This window comes from Momordica charantia, assembly GCF_013281855.1.
Source record: "Momordica charantia cultivar OHB3-1 chromosome 11 unlocalized genomic scaffold, Mcharantia_2.0 BLBB01000011.1, whole genome shotgun sequence".
Lineage (NCBI taxonomy): Eukaryota > Viridiplantae > Streptophyta > Magnoliopsida > Cucurbitales > Cucurbitaceae > Momordica > Momordica charantia.
In genome coordinates this window covers 12,943,556-12,967,737 of record NW_028275159.1, presented here as the reverse complement: position 1 = coordinate 12,967,737, position 24,182 = coordinate 12,943,556, and the positions used below count along the sequence as shown (strand labels likewise).

The following is a 24,182-nucleotide window of genomic DNA, read 5'->3' as shown; positions in this document are numbered from 1 at the left end:
CAGCACAAGACAGCCCGGTGGGAGCTTGGGAAACATAAATTTATTTATGCAAGAACCAACTGCTTCTAATACAAATCGATGAGCTATTAAGTTTGCATGTCAGACAAATTGTAACGATGGAGTCAACTCAAATATAACTTTGTAGAAATTCAGATGTTTGATTAGAGGCAATTAATGAGTAAGTGGATACGAGTTAGTAAAATAAAACGTCTACTTTTAAAAAAAATTTAAAATTAAAATAGATATTTTGAGAACAGAAAGAAAGGAATATTTAAATAGCCTAAAAAGAAAAGAAAAAGCTAACATACTAACAAAACAAAAATGAGTAGACAAGAAAAAGGGGAAAGGAAAAGAAAGAAAAAGGTTTCACCGGTAAGGTGGTTGAGTTGAGACCTCCGCCCAATTTCGATGATTTCGAGAATTTCTGTGTTCTTACAAAACCTTCCATAAACACACAACGCCCACTCACCACTCTCTCTCGAGCTCTAGATTCAATGGCTCATCTCCTCAGCTCCTCTTTCGTCGCCGCCGCCTCCCCCACCCTCCGCCGCCGGGCTTTTCTCCGACCCACATTGCACCCCTCCGGCTGCTGGACCAGGCGCTCTCTCCAAGCCCAGGCTAAGATCCGCGAGATCTTCATGCCGGCCCTCAGCTCCACCATGACCGAGGGCAAAATCGTGTCCTGGATCAAGACGGAGGGCGACAAGCTGGCCAAGGGCGAGAGCGTTGTCGTCGTCGAGTCCGACAAGGCCGATATGGACGTTGAGACGTTCTATGATGGCTATCTTGCCGCAATTATGGTCGATGAGGGAGGTGTTGCGCCGGTTGGATCGGCAATCGCGCTTTTGGCTGAGACTGAGGACGAAATTTCTGAGGCCAAGTCGAGAGCGGCGAACCCTTCGGCGGGTTCGGGTTCTCCTGCTTCGAGACCTCCGCCGGAGAAGATTGCTGAGAGTGTAGCTGCTGTGGCGCCGGTTGCGGTGGCAAAGGCGGCTCCGGTGGTAGTGGCTTCCTCCCACCCTGCATCTGAAGGGGGGAAGAGGATTGTGGCGTCTCCATATGCGAAGAAGCTGGCGAAGGAGTTGAATGTGGAGCTGGCCACAGTGGTGGGGACTGGGCCATTGGGGAGAAGTGTGGCCAAGGATGTCGAAGCCGCGGCGTCTGCAGCAGCTTCTGCGGTTTCGGTTCCGGATTCTGCTGCCAGGCCGGTTTCGGCTCCATCGTCATCGGTGGAGTTGGGAACCACCGTGCCATTCACCACAATGCAAGGTGCAGTGAGTAGGAACATGGTTGAGAGTCTCGCGGTGCCCACTTTCAGAGTGGGTTATACCATCACTACAGATGCGCTTGATGCTCTCTACAAAAAGGTAAAAACTTATCGATTTGGAGAAAATGGTAGTGTTGTTCTTGCACCAATCATTGCCTTTTAGAATTATTGCAAATTTTGAAGATATTGAAACATGTTTCTTTTCAATAGCTTGGGATAGAATTAGAAGTTGTCTTCTGCCTTGCTGACAATTTAGAGTGATTTATGTTTCTTAGATTAAGTCAAAGGGAGTAACCATGACAGCATTGCTTGCAAAGGCTACAGCTCTAGCACTGGCTAAACATCCCATTGTAAATTCAAGCTGTAGGGATGGTAAGAGCTTCACTTATAACAGTAGCATCAATATTGCAGTTGCCGTTGCCATTGATGGTGGCTTGATTACACCAGTGCTTCAAGACGCAGATAAGGTTATTTTAGTCTCCTAATGTTCTGCTGTCTTTCAAATCATATGTTAATTTGATCTTTGATTGTTTGCACTTGATTTGTACTTTAGGTGGACATTTACTCTTTGTCTAGAAAGTGGAAGGAGTTAGTTGACAAGGCCAGAGCCAAGCAGCTGCAACCTCAAGAATACAACACTGGTACTTTTTGATTATTTCATATTTCATTTTCAATATGGAGTAATTAGTCCTTCACTTGCATTCATATGGAAAAAGTTATTATATCTTATTTATCTTTTTGAGAATGAGTGAGAATTTCGTTATGAAATATGATAGTACAAGAAAGGACTCCAAATGCACCAGGACGGCTGAAAAAGAGTCTTGTCAAATAAAACCTGTCGAAGGAAAAGAAACTTAACTTGTGTATCACGGGAGGAAGTCCATATGATAAATAATGTGGAGGACCAAATAGGAGCATTGTATTAGATTGAACTCAACAATTCCCGAACAAGTAAAAACATATCTCCAAAAATCCTTTTCTCGTGTTCTGACCATCAACCCCCAGTAGATGGTGCAGGCCCAGCTTTTCCAAAAAATCTGTCTTTCTAGGATAAGTGGAAGATCTGATCACTTACTCCAAGAAGTAACCTGCCTTCGATTATGCACAAAATAAAATATCAAACAACTTAAAGAGCACACATTCAGATTACATACAATAAAGGGTAGTACACCAACCCATTTTCCCCTTCAATTATAATTGTTTTATGTGTGGGTTACTCTCTACATGAATTGCACCAGTAGAACTGCTGACACATATATGATAAATCTCTTTTTAACAAGATCCGAAATATTAAAGATCAACTCAACCACTAGCCATAACAAGAATCTCACCTTCTATATACTTTTACCTTCTAGATACTAGCATATCGTAAAGGACAAGACAAACTTGAGAAGAAGAGTAAATCAAGACAAACTTGAGTTTTCTTCTATAGTTTTGGACAATTCTCAAATGATAGAAGGGTAAAGTAGTGCAGAAAAGGTGGACGTAAGAAAAGGTCAGGCAATGAAGTAGTTTTTTGAGGGGTCTTATATTTCAATAATCCATCATGTTGAAGTTTGGATATTAATACTCTCCCTCTCTCCCTCCCTCAACAAAAATTGCTAGAAGAAACTTCAAATATTGTTGATAGAGGGCTAAATTTCCAGTCTCTTAGGATCTTTGTCAAGGAGATGCAGTCTCACCATTCCTTTCCACTTTGGTAACGGACTCTTTTAATAGACTGGCGGAGAAGTGCAAAGCTACAACTCTTTTAGTAGACTAGTAGACTTACCCTTGCAAAGGCGGTTCTCTCTAGAATCTCCATCTACTGCTTGTGTCTGTGTTTAAAATCCCTACTGGTCCCTGTAAAATGATTGAAAACTTATTAGGGGTCTTATCTGGAGAGGCTCAGGGGATCGAAAAGTAAGCCATTTGGTTAAATCGAAATAGGCTTCTCTTCCCCTTAGTGTGGGGGGCTTGAACTTTGGGAAGAAACCTTGCATTCCATACAAAATTGCTTTTAGAGATTTTCAAGTGAGAAAGATTCCCTTTGGAGGAAATCATTTCTAGCTTTTATGGGTTGGAACGTTCCAGGTGGCTGTTCTAAATCTCCTTGGCCTTCAATTGCAAAGTGCAGGAGCAGCTGGGACAGTAATAGCTTTTAACGTTGGCAAGGGGGAGAGGGTTAGATTTTGGGAAGATGCTGGTTGGTCCCCTAGCCCTCTTTGGTCTTCTTGTTCGAGACTACGATATTTCTTTGTCCAAACAGTATGCAGTGGCAGATGTATGGAATCAAAACTACCAAGATTTGGATTTAAAACTGAGATGAAACCTCAATGATAGGGAGTTTGAAGAGTGGCCAGATCTTTGCGGGATGCTGGACAAGAAAACTCCTAATCACTTGTAAAGTGGCTACCATTCTTATATCTAAAAGTGAAAAGATGGATAGATTAATGAGATATGGAAAATTAAGGCATTAAAGAAAGTGAATTTTTCTTTGACCCCTTGCTTACAAGAGGAGCTTAAACATTCATGATAGGGTGCAAAAGAAAAATCCCCCACTTGGTTTTATGTCTCGTAGTCTGCTCTAACTGTGGCAATAGCAATGAATCAGTAGTAATTTATTTTTGGGATGTAGCTTGGCCTTGGTTAGATGGTCCAGAATATGTAATACTTTTTGTATGGTTTGGTGCGTGCATGACAATATCAAATTCATCCACCCAGAGCTCCTTTTGGGGTTGTGATTTAAAGGAAAGGCTAGAATTTTTTGGAAGAGCATAATTAGATCTACTCCTCAGTCTCCTTGGATTGAAAGAAACAATAGGTTGTTCAAAGATAGGTTTAGAGATTTTAACAGTTTTGAGAATTTTGTGAAGCACACTGCCTCTTTGGGCAGAATTACACTAGACTTTTGCTTATACTCTTATTTACAAATGTTTAGAAAGTTGCCGTACCCCGGTACATTGCTCAATAAGAATGTGCAGTACGTTTTCTTTAATTAGTAATCAAAGAGGGTATGCCATAATTATAAATCTAGATACTAGGTAGGTACCTTTAAGGATTGGGTTTTCAAGTTTTTGATGATGACTCATTATAATTTTGAGTTCAAGTGTTGTACGGTCAAACAAGTTATTTCGTGGAAAGTGCATTGAACTTGGTCTGAAAATGAAAAAATTAAAGGAAAAAAGAGTAAAATTCGATCAATTTAGATATATAAATGGAATCTTTTTTAGCTCGCAAAAAAAGTTCTGTCCAGGAGAATGGCTTCATCCGCGATGGTTTTAGATGTTTATTTGTTCAGGTTCATTTGAAGTCTAGTAGATTACTGTGGTCATTTGATCTGAAATCAAATTATTGATATTTCGAAGTACTGTAGGAGCTGCGATCTTGCGAGTTGTGGAATTTACAAATTTAGTTATTTTCTAGAATAGCTTTTCTGAAGATTTAACATTTTCTGCAATGTAGGATACCTAGAAATCCTCGATGTTTTGATCTCAACTGCCTAGAATATTGAGTCAATATTCGACTTGAAAAAGATAGTATCTAAGTAATGTCTTAGAGGGGTTCAAATTCATGAATACTTGGTTGTTTTACTTTTTTTTTTTTTTTCTTTTTTGCAAATGAACTTGGTTCAACTTCAATCCAAGTGTCTTTTAACAGTGTGCACGACTCTTGAGGTTTACATGTGAGTAATATTAAGAATCAAGCTGGATTATCAGTAATAATTTCATTGAACATGAAATTAACAAAGCATGAGGGCTACAAAACCAGAGAAATTAATAAGAAATTCTTCCAACTAGTGCCGTTCAAGGAAACTTAGGTCGTAGTTACAAAAAAAAAATTCTCTAGAAATCCAAGAGAAACTGTAAACAATAGACTCCTACATAAGTCATCAAATCTCTTTGGATATCCTAATAGATTCTTTTATTTCTTTCCAATGAAATTTTCACCAAAAATACATCTCACTGCGTTGAACCAGAGGACTTTAGCTCTGAGTTTTAGCAATGATGCGTCAGCATAATCGAGACGAAGCTAGAAATGGACTAGGGAGAACCAGGTTTTGACTAAAACCCCCCAAAACTTCTAGCATATGTTAAGAAAGGAAAGACTTCCAAGTTCCGAGACATAAATGCTGTGGGGTCTCTTGATGCAGCAGTATAGAACTAATCTAATCCTGTTCCTTATTGGAATTATATACAAAAGGAAAGAAACCAAGTTATTGAATGAGCTAAAAGAAGTTTTGGTTTAACAAGTGTAGTTTATATAGTTCACAGTAACACACTTCACACATTTACTTGGGTTGAAATTATTTTCACATGAATTATTTTTTTTCTTTTGTTGCTTTCTAAGTTCCTCAGAGCTCCACATGATGCATGCCTTTTCATTATGCAGGCACGTTCACTCTCTCTAACCTTGGGATGTTTGGCGTGGATCGTTTTGATGCAATACTGCCACCCGGAACTGTGAGTATCGTTACTCTGACTTATCTCTCCCAAATTCGTCTCTGGCCAGGGACCTCTCTGGCATATAGCTCTGCTGCGTAGTTGTTAATATTAAGAACCTAATTTATGCAGGGAGCAATCATGGCAGTAGGAGCATCTATCCCCACGGTTGTGGGAACTAAGGACGGTCGGATCGGCAAGAAAAACCAAATGCAGGTAACAAACTCAGACCACTCTTAATGTACATTTTTCAGCGTAGGCCTCCATATCCTTATTTTCGGACTTCGAAACCATGTAGGTAAACGTAACAGCGGATCATCGAGTAATCTATGGTGCAGATCTTGCTACTTTCTTGCAAACCTTGGCGAAAATCATTGAGGACCCTAAAGACCTAACACTATAGTTTTTACATGCATTTTATTAACCCCCAGATTTTTTCTTCTTTAGCTTTCTTCTCACGATCTGAAGTTTGTTTTCACACACGAGTCAAAATGTGATGTCCATGAAAGTGGTAGAAATTAAGAAGCTATTTTCTCAATCTTTTCCCACGTTCTGTGAAGAACACGAGCAGAATTTTGGAGGATGAACATTATTTATGTTTCAAAACTCTTTTTTTTCCTTTTTTTTTTTGAAATTGTGTTGTTTCAAAACTTGTATTCTTATGGAATCCATAAACTTTTTTTGGTCATGCTGGACTGCTGTGTGTGACTAAATCATTGGATTGAAGAACTATGTTTGTATTGATTTACACAATAATTTAGGGTCGATTGATAACGATTTTTATTTTTTTGGTTATTGGTCTTTTTGTTTTTTGTTTTTGTTTTCTTTTGTTTTACAAAACCATATAGGTTTGATAAGTATTTTTTGTTTTTTATTGTTTAAAAACAGAAAATCAAACATTTTTGGTAACTATTTTTATCAAATATGTTTGGTTTTCTATTTTCTATTTTTAAGAAGTTAGAAAATTGAAAATATATGTTAGAGAGAGAAAATTATATGTAGAATAGAAATGATCGGAATGAGGATGCCCTCTCTTATTCTCGTGCTCTTGCAAATTTTAAGTCCCATGTTGCCACCTCATTCTTCAGTCCAGGTTCAAGAATCTTTATTTAGAGATGTGGATATTTGTAGAAAAAATTATTGGTTTTATAATTAATTTTAATTATTTTTAGAATTTAAAAAATAAAGAAGTATAAAAATATATATTAATTATTTTAGTTACTATTATAAATAATTAGTTTTAAAAATATTTAATATTTTATTCATGTCAATAAAATATAATATTAATTATTTAAAAAATGGAATCAGGATGAGATCGAGAAAAGAAAGAAAAGTTATAAAATACAATTTTATAGAGAGAAAAGTTCGGGAAAATATTAAATTTTAGGAAGATAAATAAGGGTGATATGTTAGAAAAAAAAGAAAAGAAAATACATAGAGATGAAAAATTTGGAGGGAGGGAGAGAAATAATAAATATTTGAAACAAATGAGACTCTGAGGAACAAAAATATGTTTTTAAAAACTACTCTAAAATTCCTCCTTTTTTTTTTGTGAAATTTAAAAATCGTTTTTCAAAAACAAAAATAGAAACTTGAATTGGTTATTAGAAATAGTTATCAAATAGGGTTAGGGTTTTAATTTTGTTGAGATCCAAATGAATTGGTATTCAGGATGCGAAAATGGAAGTTTTATGTGTAAATTTTTTCTCTTCAAATTTGTTATATATTTGAATACTCTAACCTTCTATTCCATCTGACAGCAAATTTGAGTGAAGTAAATTTCTTGGTGAGATGACGTTTAGAAATAGTTTTCCTATGAAAACAGAAAGTAAGAAAAACATGTTTATATAATTAGATTTCAAAGTATAGTTTTTCTATTTTTTTTATATCCGTGAGTATCCGAACTAGCTGACTCGACATTTAGTGCCAAACAACATATAAAAATTCATTTCTTTTTCTTCACGAAGAGATGACATTTTTAAAGGGAAAAAAACGAAATTATTGTTTTAAGAAAAAAAGTCAGCCAATAATCTCAACCTTTACAAATCACCGTATCACAAATTTTAAAAACCATTCTCCAGCCCATCAGAACATAGCTCAACAGATTAAGACGCCTATATCTAGTTAAAAGATCGTGAGTTTGAATCTCTACCTCGATATATTGTTCTAAAAAAACAATTCTCCAAAACAAACTACCAAATAACATAATTTTCAGTCGCATCCACACATCATCTATTTCTTAGGATGGGTGAAAAAATGATGACAGATCATTGATGAACAAACCACAAATTAATTAGCGAACCACATCGAGAGAAGAAGGATAGAGAAGCATAGTCGAATATAAGGATTAATGAGAACTTTAAATTGATTACAAATTTGATCAAGTGAATCAACAACTAACAAGGTAAAAAGCTGAATACGATGGTTTGAATTCTATCCATCCCTAAACTTTCTTACTTATATTGTTTTGATCTCTAAACGTTCATTCAGTCAACTTTCATACTCATTCTATTATGATCTCTAACTTTCGGTTTAGACATAGTCTCAAAACTTCATATATAAAACTATCGCACGTAATTAATTTTTCATGAATCATTTAACAGAAACTTTAAAATACATTTTAAAACCGAACACCTAACATACTACCCGTGGCTTTAAAAACGTTCAAACATTTATTTGATCACTGACATATATTGTAACAGTATGACTCATTAGATTTCTTCTCTTAGGTTTATTTTGTATATTTTACATGGAGTAGATACTAAAAAAAATATATATATATATACACAACCTAGCAGTACAATTCAATTCTTAATATTACAAACTAAATAACTAGAGCTAAGATTATCACCTCATATACTGAAGTCCATAGCTGCTTTCCAATTTGTAGTATGCAGAAGGACTCTGTTGTTTTATCTTGCATTAAGGAGCATCCTCAGGACAGTCTTCATCTTCGGCCTTGCTTCGGGCGATGGAGACACACATGAAGCCGCTACATTGAGGACAGCGCCCATCTGGCTACGAACGTCGGAAGATGTTTTGCTGATAGTCTTATCCAGGATTTGCAGCTCCCATTTCTGCTGCTGCTGCTTGGAGTGGTTAGCTAGAACGGTCTTCGCCAACTCGGCTCCCTCACTAACTGCTGTCTTTCCTGTTAGTAATTCAAGTAAAATCACTCCGAAACTGTAGACGTTGCCAGCAGGCGACACCCTCATTGTGTAAGCATACTCTGCAATCACGCCAAAAGAAGAAAAGAATAGTCAAAAACTCAAACTCTGTGGTTAGTATAATTGGAACACATGGAATGACTGGAAATATCGTCGTGGAAACCAGAAAACTAAGCTGATTTGTGGAAAGTGCTGCACGTATAGGAAGGGTATATAGTTTTATTTACAGTCTTACAGTAGAAAATGATAGGATATACTAGATTTACAATGTCAAGTTTTTTGTTTTTGAAAATAAGGCAACAGTTTTCTTACCTGGAGGAATATAGCCTACCGAACCAGCTACTGTCGAAAGGCTTCCGGTGCTCTTTGAGGGATCGATCACCTTGCAAAGCTCAATGTCACCTATTTGAGGCTCCTTGAGGGACTTCAGGAAAATGTTTTTGCTTGATAGATCAAGGAGAAGTACAGGACCAGATGCACATCCATGAAGGAAAGCAAGGCCCTGAGCTGCTCCTATAGCTATGCTGTATCGACTCGACCAATCAAGGACGCTTCCCGAGCTACCATGGAGAATGTCAAAAAGAGTGCCCTTGGGGGCATATTCAAAGAATAGGTAAGCACTTTCAATGGTCAAAACATAAGCCAGAGGAGTCATGATATTTGAATTGCTAAGCCTCCCAAGGACCTCAAGTTCCTTTCCAAACTTATGATGACTTCCCAGCTGAAATATTTTGTCATCCCACTTGAGCTTCTTAACATAATAGCTTGATCCACATGGCATGTCAGCTTTGTAGTATGTTGAAAATCGAGTTTTCACTTCAATGTTAGATGGGTCAGAAACTGCCTCCATGGCTTCAGAAAAGTCGATATTTGAGCGGTGGATGACACTGAGAGACAATAATTTCCCCTGAATAATAGTTGTCGTAGGAGGATCTTCCTCTTGAAATTCCATGACATTCCCCCTATTATTACGTCTCCTCGACATGAAGATAATAAACATTACCAAGGCAGCAGAAACAAATAAAGCTACAACCACAACGACGACTGCCACAATGATTGGCTTTCTCTTCTTTTCAGATAAGGGAGAAGTGTCAATCGCTGTACGATTAGTGAGATTCGGGTTTCCTTTTGTGTCGAGCAAAACCCAACTCCTAAATATCGGAACGATGCCAGAGAGCTGATTGTTAGTAAGATTCAGCGCTGTCAAGGATAACAACTGAGCCAGAAACTCTGGAATATCACCTGAAAATTGGTTGTTTGAGAGGTCCCATACTTCCAAATTAACAAGTAGAGAAAAAGATCTCGGAATCGGCCCATCAAAATGGTTGCTGCTTAGGTTCAAAGCAATCTGCAAATTCCGTGGCATTCTCGGAATTGGACTAGTTAGACGGTTTGTCCCTAGTCGGAGTTCTATCAATGAACTCATGTCACCAATTGTATTGGGTATGGCACCAGTGAGATAATTACCCTGTAAATTCAAGTTAATAAGCTTTTGCAAAACTGATATCAAAGGCGGTATTGAACCATTGAGAGAGTTCCAACCAACATTTAGAACTGTCAGTTCTTTTAGTTGCATTATTTCTGATGGAATTTCTCCAGACAGGTTGTTAGATTGAAGTTTCATGACTTGAAGACCTTGAAGATTCCCCAACTGTGTTGGCAGCCTGCCCCAAAAATTGTTTTGGGCCAAATTCAACAGCAACAGATTCTTGCAACTGCCCAAACCATTTGGTATCAAACCAGTCAGCTGATTGTTGTCCAATTCCAAGTACTTCAAATTCTGAAGGTTTCCAAATGTTTCAGGGATTGTCCCATTCAACATATTGCTCCCCAGCCTCAACCTAACCAAGTTAGAACTAGAAGATACATCTCCAGGAATTGGTCCCACTAATTCATTATTAGTCAAATCTACAGTCTCTAGTTGCGGTTTCGATAAGAGGTCTACTGGAATGGAACCACTCATATTATTATAACTAAGATCCAAGTTCTTCACATAATTTGTAAGTCCATTAGGAATCTTACCAGCAAAGTTATTTTGGTTAGCTGCTAATCTCACAAGAGTGCTGATTTTTGAAAGACTTTCTGGAACTTCTCCACTCAAATTATTGGCAGACAGAATCAGAAACTCCAGCTTGGAGAGATCTCCAATTTGCAAAGGAAGAGACCCAGAAAGATAATTTGCACCAAGATCAATATAAGTCAAGTTCACATAACTAATGATATCTTCTGATATTGTCCCTTGAAATCTATTTCTAGAAAGCTGGAGCTGTTCTAAGGCCTTGTCCCTTCCAATTCTAGTGGGAACAGGGCCACTGAAACCATTGGAACTAAGATTCAAACATTTAAGACTAACCAGTTCATTTAACTGTAAACCAATAGTTCCATTCATGGAATTGAAAGACAAATCCAAGATCTCCAAATTTTTATAACCAACAAAAGTAGGCAGAGAGCCAACCAACCGGTTGCTGCTGAAATTCAGCAACCTCAGCCCAGAAATCCCTCCACAATCTTTGATGAACTGCTCCGGAATACGACTCAAGTGGTTACGCGACAAATCAAGCGCCTGTAGAGTATCAATCTGGCAAATAACAGGCAGAAATTCCTCTGAAGAAAGAGAAGATCCCGAGAGAAAAATGTTAGTAACAGAGGAATTATCAGAATCGCATAAAACCCCCTTCCATGAACACGGATTCGGCTCCATGTTAACATCCCATAAACGTAGAAGCCGAGAGAGGTCGACCATGGCAGCATGCTGAGCACTCGGGAGCTCAGAGTTGGCGGCAGAGAAGTAAGAAACAAAGAACAAACAGAAAAGGGGTTTCAAAATTCGGCCCGAACACCCCATTTCCAGCGGCGATTTTGCGATTGATGGTCTCGCAATCGGTGAAATTGAAGAAGGGGAGATTTGGGAAATGGGATTGGGGCTTAAGGGGGGAAGAAAACAGTGAAGCAAAAGGGAAGACGACGAAGACTTGACTGAAAACAGTAGTCTGCTTCAAAATCTTTGACGATTTCTGGTGCGTCACAGAGTCCACTCCTTGGATTTCCAAGTCTCCGCTTCAACTTTTTGAATTTGTTGGTTTTCATATTCGAATCCGCGTGGAAATTGGAGTTCTGCTCAAGCTTTTATGAGCGGAGTGGACGAACTTTTCCACCCATCGCCGTGGATTTTGGGAATGTTTAAATCGATTGATGTTTGGGTTTTGTTGTATTCTACTCTCTGAATTTTCATAATCTCTCTTTCAGGCTCTAAACTTTTACAAAATATCTATTTTTCATCTCTATCCAATCCTCGATGAGGAATTGCATGTCCATGATAATGGATATCTTTAAAAACTAATAAAAATAGAAATTTACAAAAAAAATATTTAAATTAACCCATAATAGTATTACCTTTTAAAATTTTTGTTATTAATATTATGCGTATATTAATGGTCTAATATTTGTTAATTATTTTAAACACATTGGAAATATGAGATTCACCTCTAGGTGACTTTCACAAAATTCGTTATGTTTGCCAACATTCCGTTCTCATTTTCAATTTTTTAGAAATATAATAGTGCATTGGTTGGTGATTTAAAAGCATAAATTTGAAAATGTGAGATTCAATAAAAAAAATAGAATTGTATTCAATTTAAAATATTGTTCAAAGCGTGATTGATAATATATTTGTAAACTAATGATAGCTACTATCCATATATTTAGTTCAATCTAAAATATTGTTAATTAATTTGTTAATATATATGTTGTAAATTTTGTATAATTATTATTTTACAATGTTATATAATTTACAATATATTATGAGTTAAAAAAGAATGAAGTGAGTTTATACCTAGGATGGCATATGTCTCAAAGTTTTTTTTTCAATGTAATTCAATTTTTTAAAGATTCAAATTTAAAATTTGAAAGTATTTGTTGTCTTAATTTTCACTATTCATTCGATAGAAAAAAAAATTATAGCCAACATAAACATATCTTAGTAACAAGGCATCTTGTTTCTGTAGAGGTGAGAGATTAAATATCTTATTCCAAAAAAAAAAAAATTAGGAACATATTATTAAACTATTTTTTAAGTTTCATGATTCTAGTAGACAAAAATTGAAAGAAAGAATGTTCATGGGGCGGGGCAGGGACGGGGAAGGCCTCCCCATCCCCGCCCTCCATTTAATTCCCCACTAAATTTTGCAAGGATCGGGGTGGGAATTCCCTGTGGGGAATTCATAAAAACTTTTATTTATATGGTCTAATCCTCCTCCTATATATTTGATGGGTAGGGAAGAATATGGTTTTATACGGTATATATAAGTATGGAAAAAATAATAAGATTTTTTTAGTATAAGTATATAATATATATATTAAAAAATGTGAGGTGAGGTGAGGAATGGGAATCGGGGATGAGGAATGCATTCCCCGTTCTCGTCCACATTTAGCCCTACATCGTGGAGAATTTAAACCGGGATTTCTAGCCTTATTTAGGCGGGTCCGATGGAGATGGGGTCCGTAGATTTTCCCTAATTGAAAGTATAATGAAAGTTTGAGGGAAAAAAAAAATCTAATTCTGACATATTAAATGTCAAAATATATAAATTAAAAAGACATCAATATTTTCAAAACTATTTTTGCACCATCCGACATAAAGTTCTGGATGTTTTTTTTTTTTAACATTTTGAATGTGGACAGGTAAGGGTTGTTGAACAATTTGATGGTGAGTTTGTTGTAATGCAGAAAAGGCAGAAAAATACCCAAACATCGAAACACATTAGGGTGAAAGTTGTTGAGAATTAATGACTACTTCTATTTTAGAATTATCCAAAAGGGATAGCTTGTGGAGAAGACTACTCCTTTGCTATTTATAAGTCATAGTTTTGGCTAAAATTGATAGCAGCATTGCAAAGAAGATTAATCAGAATTTTGAAACAAATGTATACATTTTGATTAATTAACATATCAAACAAAATCAAAATTATTATTGAATGTCTTACATTTTAATTACAAAATACTTTTTTCTTTTTCCAGATCCATACGCTCAAATAAGTGCACATATTTTGAAAACGAGACATCAGTTAGAATGATAACTTTTGGCCGATATTCAATAACTGACACGTCATTATTTTGAATTAATGATGAAATCATGTATTTTTAAATTTGCGACCTGAAATTAAATGACAAAAATTTGCAAATAAAATAATGGCACTTGGCCATCAGATGAAATTGACTAATCTTGTCAGATTGTGCCACATGTCGATCAGGTAAATAGCCAAATAAGTCAAAGACTGCATCGAGAACTAGATCAATCTTTCCCTAACTAGAAGTTATATATTCAATCTTCTTAATTAAAGAACAAGCTTTCCAACCCTTGAGTCGAAGTTCATACTCGAGAGAAAGCATCACATGATTTTAAGTTAAAAGATTGTAACACTCATATATTAAATACAATATCATGTTCATTCTTTCCAAGTTTCGCTTCTAAAATTCCCTGCGAAGAATCTCTACGAGTTAGCACTACAAAACTTATCTCAGTTAGTGTAGCCAGAGATATTAAGATATCATTAAGTTTTATTCTTATACTGAGCAAGGTACTTCTAGCTAGTACATAAATTTCATTTAGTATGACTTTTGCAAGTAATAATAATGCTTACATTCTTCAAAATTGTTTGGAAATATGTTCAACACACAATATTGACACATACACAGGACTATAAAGTCCAAAATAGAAAGACAAAACCATATCTCCTAAACTATTATTTCATATTTTTTTGAAAATTCTTTCAAGTCTAGTCTAGTTTCGTGAGATAGGTCACTTTTAAAAAGTATATGAATTAAAACAAAAATTTTCGATATAGATGGACTAAAAATGAATAAAACTTGAAAGTATAGGATCCAAAATAAAAGGTTTGAAAAATATACAGACCAAATAAACCATAACTAAAAGTACGGACCAAAATAATATTAACTTATAATGTATTATAGTAACATATTACATCATTATTGTGGAGACATAATTATTTCTATATGGATAAAACTTGACTTTTTGCCAGTAAAAAACAACTTGTCTTTACCACCATTAAATATTTGACAACTGAGAAAGATAAAGCAAAAACAAATTTTTTTTTTTTTTGAATGATAATGAGTTGTAAAGTATTTAACGATGGTAAAGACAAGATTGCTCCTCACCGGTGAAGAGCAAAATCTTATCGTTTCTAGATTTAAAATATCATTTAAGCATGTCTTTTTGGTTTGTCGTGCCGAGTCTTTGCTTGTGGCTTTGAGAGGGTACTTTGACATTAGTGGCCACTCCAATTGCTTGGAGGAGCCTGATAACGTACCAGCCAAAGTCAATTTGCCACCATTCGAGTCCAAACCTAGCTGAATACTCAAATGCATGGTGGTTATTGTGCCAGCCTTCTCCAAATCCAAGCAAACCCACCCACCTAAGAAGCAATAAAAATATATATAATCAATAATAAAGTACGATATTTATGTAAGACGAGAAATTAGATTTATTGTTTTTTTTTACAAGATATATATCAATTACCGCTGAGTTATATGCTCGTTTTAGGAAGTATTGTATTGTATTTATTAAATTATTGAATAATGTGACAATAATTACAAAATTTATTCAGTATTAGATGACTATACTCATCAACATATATGTTTTTCTCTTACTATATACTTTGACGTGATCACTTTAAAGTATTTTTAAATTCATTGTGATTTTTGAAAAATATTTTTTTTATGTATTACTAAATATAATAGATTTTTATAAGATAATTTTAGTTATCTAAATTTTATACTAAATACAAAATGAATAATTCTTCCAAATTTGCTTATTAAAAAAGTGGTTTAATTTATTTTTTCCTAAAATTCATCTAAAAAATTTAATGAATATATGAACTACTGGTTTAATAGTCAAAGTTGTACGTTAATAATCACAAAATAATCATATTCATACTTATTTAAATACTTCTATACAAAAAAAAACCATATAAATAAACAAGTTGGTATACTAGTTAGTGTACTTGACACTTAATCAAAAATACATTTGTGTCGATTTGAGCATCATTTTAATTAATAAGACACCTATTACATTCTCGATCTTCAACCTCTTTATTTGTTCAATTGAAAATTTGTTTTGTATACATATATGATACATACTACTTCATTTGACGTATAAGATTTATACTCACCCGTTGTTTCTAGATAAATCGCCATTTTTCCATGGTTGCTTTCCCCATATATGACATACTGAGTTCACCATAAATGTTATGTGTAGGCACGTTATAGTCCTCACACACTGCATGACAAAGAGTATGATATATCACGCCTCAAAATCTATATACACTATTAGTTAAAAAAGAAATTGAAATTAGAATGATTTTATCTTACCATTCCCCAAATAAGAAAAGGTAGTCCTCCAAGGGCATAAAGTAGGAATGCAAGAGCAATTGGATGAAGAAGATACGTTTTTTGAATAAATCTATAGAAAGTTTGCTTCTCCAAGTCACTGACATTATCTGGTCTCCCATATTTTCCAACAATCACACAACCGCTTCTTTTTACCTCTTCAAAATTATCAAAATACTTTGGACAAACTTTTTTAGTCAAAGAATTGGAATCAAACATCCATGTCAGATGACTAAACCAGAATCCTTGAATAGGACTGTGTGGATCTTTTTCAGTATCAACAAATTGATGGTGACTCCTATGCGTACTCACCCAACCGATTGGATCACCCTGAAATGCAAAATACAACGAAAACTTTCAAAAGACAATAGATATTTCGATACGCTAAGTTTAATCTCAAATAATTTTAAACCGTCTTGTTGCTAATATGTGTGTTTAGAGTAAGGAAAGAATAAGTTGTCAAATCTGTCAAACCTGGAGCGCATGAACCCCACAATAAGCAAACAAGTATTCAAGCCATCTGGGAAGCTGGAAACTTCTATGTGAAAGATTTCTATGATACGAAATAGAAATACCGAAAAGACATGTAATAATATGTAATGCAAAGGCAACCCAAAACGCACTCCAATTGAAGTGAAACGGTGCAAAAATACAAACTACATGAATAAAGACATAAAAGAAAGCCATTTCTTTGTCTATCATGCTCCATTCTCTCTTAAAAAGCTTCACCATTTTCGTCGGTTCTTCTTTTGAAACGACCATATTAGCAAAGTTTGCTTTAATTGAAACTTTGAGGGCACCTCTAGCATATATTTATAGTGAATTTTAACTCTCAAGGCAAGAGTTTAAGGGAGTTTGGTTTATGATTAGAAGTAAGGATTTGAAAACTAATAATTTAAGGGAAAAAAAGGGTTGTATTTTGTATTTTCGAAGTTTAAAAACTCGATGGTGACCTTTTTCTTTCTTTTTAAGTTCAACAAAGAGCGGAAAGATTCGAACCTCAAAAAATTTTGAGGCATAAGTAATGTCTTCCCAACTGAGTTGTGTTTATGTTGACAATTTTGATTTTTTATTATAGTATTTAGAAAATTGTATTTGTAATGTATTCCAAAACAAAAGAATTTATAAATTTGTATTGCAAAAGGAATAAACACTCACCGCTTAAGATCACTGCACAACTAGAAAACCAAAAGCGAAATTCAGAAAATAAGCAATAATAAAAATAAAAGTTAGAAACAACCCATACAATTGGGACAAACGTAACGGAAAATAAAATTAATACCTCAAGCAAAGTCAAGCCTAAGCTAACTAAAAAGAAAGCCTAAATAGAGCTAATTAAAAAGAATTAATACCTCAAGCCTAAGCTAACTAAAAAGATTAAAACTAGGTTAAGCTCGAAAAAGAAAGTCTAAATATTGCTAATTAAAAAGAATCATTATTTAGTTTAAATCTATATATACAAAATAAAAAATTTTATCTCCCTATTTTTGTCCTTTTTTTTTAATGTTTTTTCCTATTATTTTAATGGTATTTTTTGTCATTCAACCCTCTCCCTCTCAAATCCTACCCACTAAGTCTCCTCAAATTCCACTAATTCACCCTCTAGTCTCCTCTCTTCCCACGCCACCTCTCAATTCTTTTTTCTTTTTAATACTTCTATTTAATTTAAAATGAAGCGCCAAAAAAAAAAAACAAGGAAAATAATATGAAAATTTTTAATGAAATTGTTGTCAGTTTATTCATAAAAATTAATGACTTTATCTTTTTAATTAATTAATAATGAAATTTAAAAGTTATAGTACTTAAATAATGTTTAAAAAATAGAAGTATAAAACTATATTAAAATAAATAATTAGATATGCACTCATAAATTGAAATGAAAAAAATGTGAAAGTTTGATTATAAAAAGGTTTTGTAAATTTATTTTTAAAAAATAATTTTAAAATTTAAAACCATTGAAAATATATTGAAAAAATCTACAAATTTGGAAAAAAAATTTGGACAATTTTATTTCCGTATAAAATTGTAAATTTTAAAAACATGTCACTCACCATTAATTATCAATAGCTATTAAATTTGAATTATAAAATGTAATACGAAAAGTTTTGTTTTAACTTAAATTAATTCAATAATTATAACATTTAATTATATTTAATTTTTTAATATAAAAAATTTTGGAATTTCAAAGGGTTTGGCGCCTCTTTCATTTTCACAGCTATTAAAGGACTCTTTTTCTCGTCACTCTATACAACCCTTCAAGCTTTTTTTTTTCTTCTTTACTCTATTTTATCTCTAGATTTTTTTTGGTGCTAAATCTCCTTTTTCACCCTCAAAATATTATTACCAATCAACCATGAAAATTTTCTAACTTTTTCTTTCTGTCATTCTCTCATTTTCCTTTGACATCGTCAACATTTTTACTTTTAGCCCAACTATTGCCAACAACAATTACTATCGTCACAATGATCAACTACTGTAACAATTCGTCTAAGTCGTGGTTCCATAAGCTGCCCCATCACATGTTAAGTTTCATGCTCTTATCTTTCTCAAATGTACATCTTTTCATGTTTATGTTGTCGTGTAAAAAATTTCAAGAGAGTAATGTAAATTAAATTGGTAATTTGGCTGCTTTGTTATATATAATGTATTGCTTCATGTAGAATGTGAGGAACAAAAAGAACTAAACAAAGATTTAAAAGATAATTTTTTTTCAACCATGTTTGTGGAAAATGAAAAAGAAAAACATATTATGATTATTTTGTATGGGTATTATTGACGAAAGAAAGAAATTTTTTCTCTCTATTTTGCCATTTTATTCTAACTTTTTTCACTATTATTTTGTGGTCCTGTTTACCTATCAAGAATCGGAATGAAAATCAATCGGAATCAAATCAATTGGAATGTGAATGTTATTTCTTTGATGATGCTTACCATAAATTTTATGGAATTGGAATAAGAATTCCTTTCATGTTGTTTGCTAAAACTGTCTGGAATCGGAATCAGAATCAGATATATGAAAATTACTAGTATACTTCTGTCTTCTTTCTAGCTAAACACACATATATTGTGGTGCTAATTTTTTTTAATTACAATAATAATTTATTTTTAATTTGTTGTATTACTATATTATTGATAAAAAAATATTTTTTTTACCAAAAAAATTTATTTAATATTAATAAATAATAAATAATTAAAATAAAATTACATCTACTAAAATACTATTTTATTAGAACCATCATCATTTAATATAAAATATTATTAAAATTTATTATATTAATAATTGATAATAATGAATTATATTTTTAAAATATGATATTAATTAATAATAATTAAATTAATTAAATAAAAATTAAATATTTTATAATAATATAACATCAACTCATAAAAGTGATATAAATTTTTACTAAAAGAAAAATTATTAGTAGTATAAATGAAAAAGAAATAAAAAAAATAGAAAACAATTAAATAAAAAGTTATAGATCTCATTAATGATGAGAGAAAAAGGATAAAAGTAGAAAATTGGTTGTAATAAATATGTGGGATCCACGGAATAAGGAATGAGAATGAAATCGATCAGAGAAATGAGATTGTCCATTTTTAGGAATGAGAATGAGAAAAGTAGGTGGAGTCCATCATTTCATTCTCATTCCAACAATTTGGAATTTGGTAAACGCTCAAGGAATAAAAAAATTGATTCTCATTTCCTTGGAGTAACCATTGCCTCACTGTAATTTTGTTATTCAAATACAAATTATTCTCTCCCATCCCTAATCTCTGTTTCTCTACGATTGTATCTATTAATTGATTCTCAAAACTATTTCTCATGAGTTATTGAGTTATAAAAAGAATAAGTTAATTATTGAGTAACACAGAATGGTTTTTTTTTTTTTTTAATAATGTCAAAAATTATAATAGGTACAGTTTTGTCTTTATTTCTATAAAATAATTCAAACAAATTATAGTAATTTTTAATTATACTTAATAATTAAATTTCTAAAGTTTTAATTATTTTAATTACTTAATAATGCGAAGAGTTATAATATATAAAGTTTTGTCTCTTTGTTGTACTAATTAATTAAAAAAATCACGACTTATTTTTAATTATAATTAATAAAGAAATTTAAAAAATTTTGTAATTCTTTTACCAACAACTATATAAAGCTGTTTTATCACTCTTTCTCTCAACTCTATACTCACCAAATAAAACAAATTTAACAATTTTAACTGTTTAACTTTTCATTTATTCAGCTTTTAACGATATAATTAATTTTTATGTTATTTAGATTTTAAAATAAAATTATGAAATTCACGTCATGCATTGTGTAAACAAATACTACAAACCTAGAGAAATAGGAAATCTAAACTTTTAACTCCTCAGTTTCCTCTTTCAAAATCTATACATTTAAGAAATAGGAAATCTAAACTTTAACTCCTCAGTTTCCTCTTTCAAAATCTATACATTTATAAAAATAAAAGATAAAAACTTTAAATGATATTATTCTATCGGCAGAAATTATATTGAAATTGTTAAGTAATGAAAAACAATGTGATATGTAGAACAATGAAAAGAGCTGACTATAGGCTAAGACATGAAATTTCAAACTCGTATTTATATATGGGTGCATATATATGTATATATAGCTAAGCTAAGAAATACCTCAATATTCATTTATATATTGGCCAAGGATGTATTATATTACACTGTGCCCACTAACCACATTCTAAATATTACATTGGGAATCTCGCGATCATGGAAAGCGATAGGAGAGTTGGACCCAACCAACCTGTTGGGATTGGTGGAGTCAAAACGACGTCGAATCGAGCTAGGGAAGAGTCGGGATCAAGTCGGGGCGCGTCGAAATCGAAGCAGGATGAAAACAGGGGAGAAGTGGACGTGCAAGCCACTCGGGCCGAGGAGGCAGCGTCGTGGCGCTGTCCAGATGGGGGAGGCATGGACGATGTTCGTCCGTAGTGCCATGGTGTTGTGTCGACTTTATAAAAGCGCAGTTTTTCCGTTTTTGGGTTATCCCAACCGTCTTTGAGTCGTTTTTTAGAGAGTTTCTTGGCAGTTTGAAGGGGAGGGCTCGGGCGTTGGCAGAGGCATTGAGATCGATCAAGATCAACGTATTCGGGGTATTAGATCTTGATTCTTATGAGTTTTTCATTTCTGTTTCTAAATATTAATTGTGTAAAATACTTAGAAACTAAGGGGGCTTTTGTTGAGACCTTTATGGGATATTTTAGAGAATGTTACTGTATCTAATCCTAAACAATATTAGTGAATTACCTACATCTGAGTGGAAGATTGGACGTAGCCCTTAGTGGTGAACCAGTATAATTTGCTGTATCATATTCTTGTTCTTTACTGTTTTCTTTCTATTTGCATATTATTAGTTGTGTTGGATATTTTCTGTGGAAGGGGAAATTATTTAGGTCAATCAATTTCCAAACAAGTGGTATCAAAGCTGTAAGGTTGTAGCATCATGGGTGACAAATATCACGCACACCATTATTATCAAAGGGTTCTGAAGTTCACCGGGGAGAATTTCAGTTTTTGGAAAATGCAGGTAAAGGATGTTCGTATGTGCAAGAAAATACACAAGACTTTAGGGGAGAGACGAGCAGGGATGATAGACAAGGATTGAAATGAGATGGATGAACAGGTCATTGCGAACATCAAAATGGCGTTATCAATGAATGTTTAGTCTAGTGGCGAAAGAGACTACAGCGAAAGATTTGTTGAAGGCCTTGCAAGATAGGTATGAAAAACTTTCTGCCAATACAAAAATACTTCTATGGACGAGGTATTTTAATATCCACATGGAGGAAGGAACCTCGGTGAATTTCCACATTAATGAACTCACCGATCTCTTGAACAAGTTATAAGGGATAGGTGTCAAGATTGATGAGGAGGTGAAAGCTATGAAGCTGTTGATGTCTTTGCCTAACAGTTGGGAGACGATGAAGACCGCGGTGTCGAATTCGCTAGGGGAAAATAGCTTGAAATTTACAGCTATTTGTGATGCCACCTTATTTGAGGAAGCCCGGAGAAAATTAGGGAAAATGTCTGCATCTACTTCGGGAACAGAGAATGGGGTTGAATCAGCTTTGATAGCTCAGAACAAAGGGAAGGCAAAGATGAGTTACAATGGGAAGCAGCAGCGGAGATATTGCAGGGGTAGTGAGAGTTCCAGTGGAAAAGTGGAGTGTTTTTACTGCCACAAGAAGGGACATGTGAAACGTTTCTGTAGAAAGTTCAAAGAAGATTGTGAAAAAGGAAACAATTCTACAAACGTTGTAACAGAAGAAAAACGGATTGAGGAGTTTCTAGCTTGTGTTCAGAGGAACATATCTGTAAACTAGTGGGTTGTGGACACTGCAGCATCAACGCACGTTGCTTCAGACAGACGTTCGTTCTCATCTCTTACTGCAGGTGATTATGGCTCAGTGAGGATGGGAAATGGGAGTATCTCCAAGGTGAAAGGAGTTGGATATGTTTGTTTGGAGACAAGTGAAGGGGCCAAGTTGGTGCTACGAGATGTCAGGTATATTCCTAACTTCAAATTTAATTTGTTATCCGCAATGAAGCTAGATGACGATGGCTACAGCAATGAGTTTAGTGGAGGTTGCTGGAAGTTCAAGAGGGAATCTAGGGTGGTGGCAACAGACCACAAGAGATCTTTTGTTTATGTGTCAGAGTTTAGGGTTGCCAAGGGTTCACTGAGACAGACAATGCACAGAGTAGCTGCATATGCACTACTACAAAATTGGCCTGTAATGTCAGTTGTCAACTGACATCATACATATTAGATGTCGGTTTTCAAACCGACATTAACTCGGGTGTTATCGTATCGTACAATGTCGTTTCTCAAACAATGTCGGTTGCCAACTAACATCCATAAAACCGACATTGTATATGTTCGATGTCGGTTATTTCAATGTCGATTCCCAACCGACATTAACTGTGGTGTCATTGTAGCCTACGATGTCGGTTGGTCTGTAATGTCAGTTCCAAATCGACATTAATTGTCCATATAATGTCAGTTAATTACCGACATTGATAGATCCGACATCGTTCCTCTATAACTGACATTGTTTTCGTTCATAATTACAATGTCAGTTCTAAACTGACATTGTTTTTTACAAAACCTGAAACAAAAATATGAATAAAATATTCCACATACCATAATACCTAAAAGACCTGTATCAAAATATTTCTAGCCAAACAATCGTACAAAATAAATTAATAATTAAAAGATCTGTATCAGCACATCACAAACACAATCATCAACACACCACCAATACAATCAGTAGAAATTCTAATACACATCTTCAATAGAATTCAGAAATTCAGCAACTACAACACACGGTAATCCTTCTATAATATTTAATTCATTAAGTAAGCAATATTTAGAAGTGTTAAATCAACACACTAAGCAAAATGTTGAGTAGCTCACAAATACAACCAATGCATATTGAAATAACATATAAATGGTTCAAGGTTTTACATATTAAAACGCTAAAACGATAAAACTATATTTACTATCTAACCCAAACTAAGCGTAGTTCGGAACAAATCCGACTCATTCATCCTGTACCTCATCAAGTTCGGCTTAAGTATACGGCTTTTTTGAATTGAACTACATGTAACAAAGTATAAATAATATAAGTATATAATTCGAATATGAAAAGTAGAGTTGTGTTTTGAGTGTGCATGAAAGACATACAAGATTAGGTATTGGAGTGTCTCGATTATGCATTATCTGTCGAATTTTCCTCATGACATAACATCCACACTCTACCAATCCTGATTGGCGTGGGCACTATACATATATAAAAATGCTAAATTTTAGAACTTATTAAAAAATAATAACATAAAGCAATATAGTTATACTTACCCGTAGAAGAAGCTAAGTAGGATTT

At 34.0% G+C, this 24,182-nt stretch overlaps 3 protein-coding genes across 3 annotated transcripts; 1 reads left to right on the top strand and 2 right to left on the bottom strand.

Moving 5' to 3' along the window:
• The first annotated feature begins 315 nt into the window (after nt 1–315).
• On the top strand, nt 316–6,473 carry EMB3003 (2-oxoacid dehydrogenases acyltransferase family protein). Its single transcript, XM_022302552.2, has 6 exons — nt 316–1,367; nt 1,543–1,734; nt 1,821–1,908; nt 5,639–5,709; nt 5,821–5,904; nt 5,987–6,473. The coding sequence occupies exons 1-6, from the start codon at nt 495–497 to the stop codon at nt 6,089–6,091; spliced, it is 1,413 nt and encodes a 470-aa protein (XP_022158244.1). The 5' UTR covers nt 316–494; the 3' UTR covers nt 6,092–6,473.
• A 1,906-nt stretch (nt 6,474–8,379) lies between these two features.
• On the bottom strand, nt 8,380–12,101 carry LOC111024777 (leucine-rich repeat transmembrane protein kinase family protein). Its single transcript, XM_022302553.2, has 2 exons — nt 9,168–12,101; nt 8,380–8,917 (listed from the first exon to the last, which is right to left on the bottom strand). Exons 1-2 carry the CDS (start codon nt 11,698–11,700, stop codon nt 8,601–8,603), a joined length of 2,850 nt encoding a protein of 949 aa, XP_022158245.1. The 5' UTR covers nt 11,701–12,101; the 3' UTR covers nt 8,380–8,600.
• A 2,676-nt stretch (nt 12,102–14,777) lies between these two features.
• Nucleotides 14,778–17,124, bottom strand: LOC111024778 (palmitoyl-monogalactosyldiacylglycerol delta-7 desaturase, chloroplastic). Its single transcript, XM_022302554.2, has 4 exons — nt 16,734–17,124; nt 16,242–16,589; nt 16,043–16,149; nt 14,778–15,286 (listed from the first exon to the last, which is right to left on the bottom strand). The coding sequence occupies exons 1-4, from the start codon at nt 17,019–17,021 to the stop codon at nt 15,070–15,072; spliced, it is 960 nt and encodes a 319-aa protein (XP_022158246.1). The 5' UTR covers nt 17,022–17,124; the 3' UTR covers nt 14,778–15,069.
• Nucleotides 17,125–24,182: the final 7,058 nt, after the last annotated feature.

Bases quoted from the DNA above. Each gene is read 5' to 3' on its own strand.
- LOC111024778 (XM_022302554.2), bottom strand. From the start codon at position 17,021: ATGGTCGTTTCAAAAGAAGAACCGACGAAAATGGTGAAGCTTTTTAAG. The intron at 16,590-16,733 runs GTTTGACAGATT...TTTGCATTTCAG, and splicing joins GTGGGGTTCATGCGCTCCAG to GGTGATCCAATCGGTTGGGT. The intron at 16,150-16,241 runs GTAAGATAAAAT...TTTGTCATGCAG, and splicing joins CTTTTCTTATTTGGGGAATG to TGTGTGAGGACTATAACGTG.
- LOC111024777 (XM_022302553.2), bottom strand. From the start codon at position 11,700: ATGGGGTGTTCGGGCCGAATTTTGAAACCCCTTTTCTGTTTGTTCTTT. The intron at 8,918-9,167 runs GTAAGAAAACTG...GCGTGATTGCAG, and splicing joins GGTAGGCTATATTCCTCCAG to AGTATGCTTACACAATGAGG.
- EMB3003 (XM_022302552.2), top strand. From the start codon at position 495: ATGGCTCATCTCCTCAGCTCCTCTTTCGTCGCCGCCGCCTCCCCCACC. The intron at 1,735-1,820 runs GTTATTTTAGTC...TTTGTACTTTAG, and splicing joins TGCTTCAAGACGCAGATAAG to GTGGACATTTACTCTTTGTC. The intron at 5,710-5,820 runs GTGAGTATCGTT...TAATTTATGCAG, and splicing joins CAATACTGCCACCCGGAACT to GGAGCAATCATGGCAGTAGG.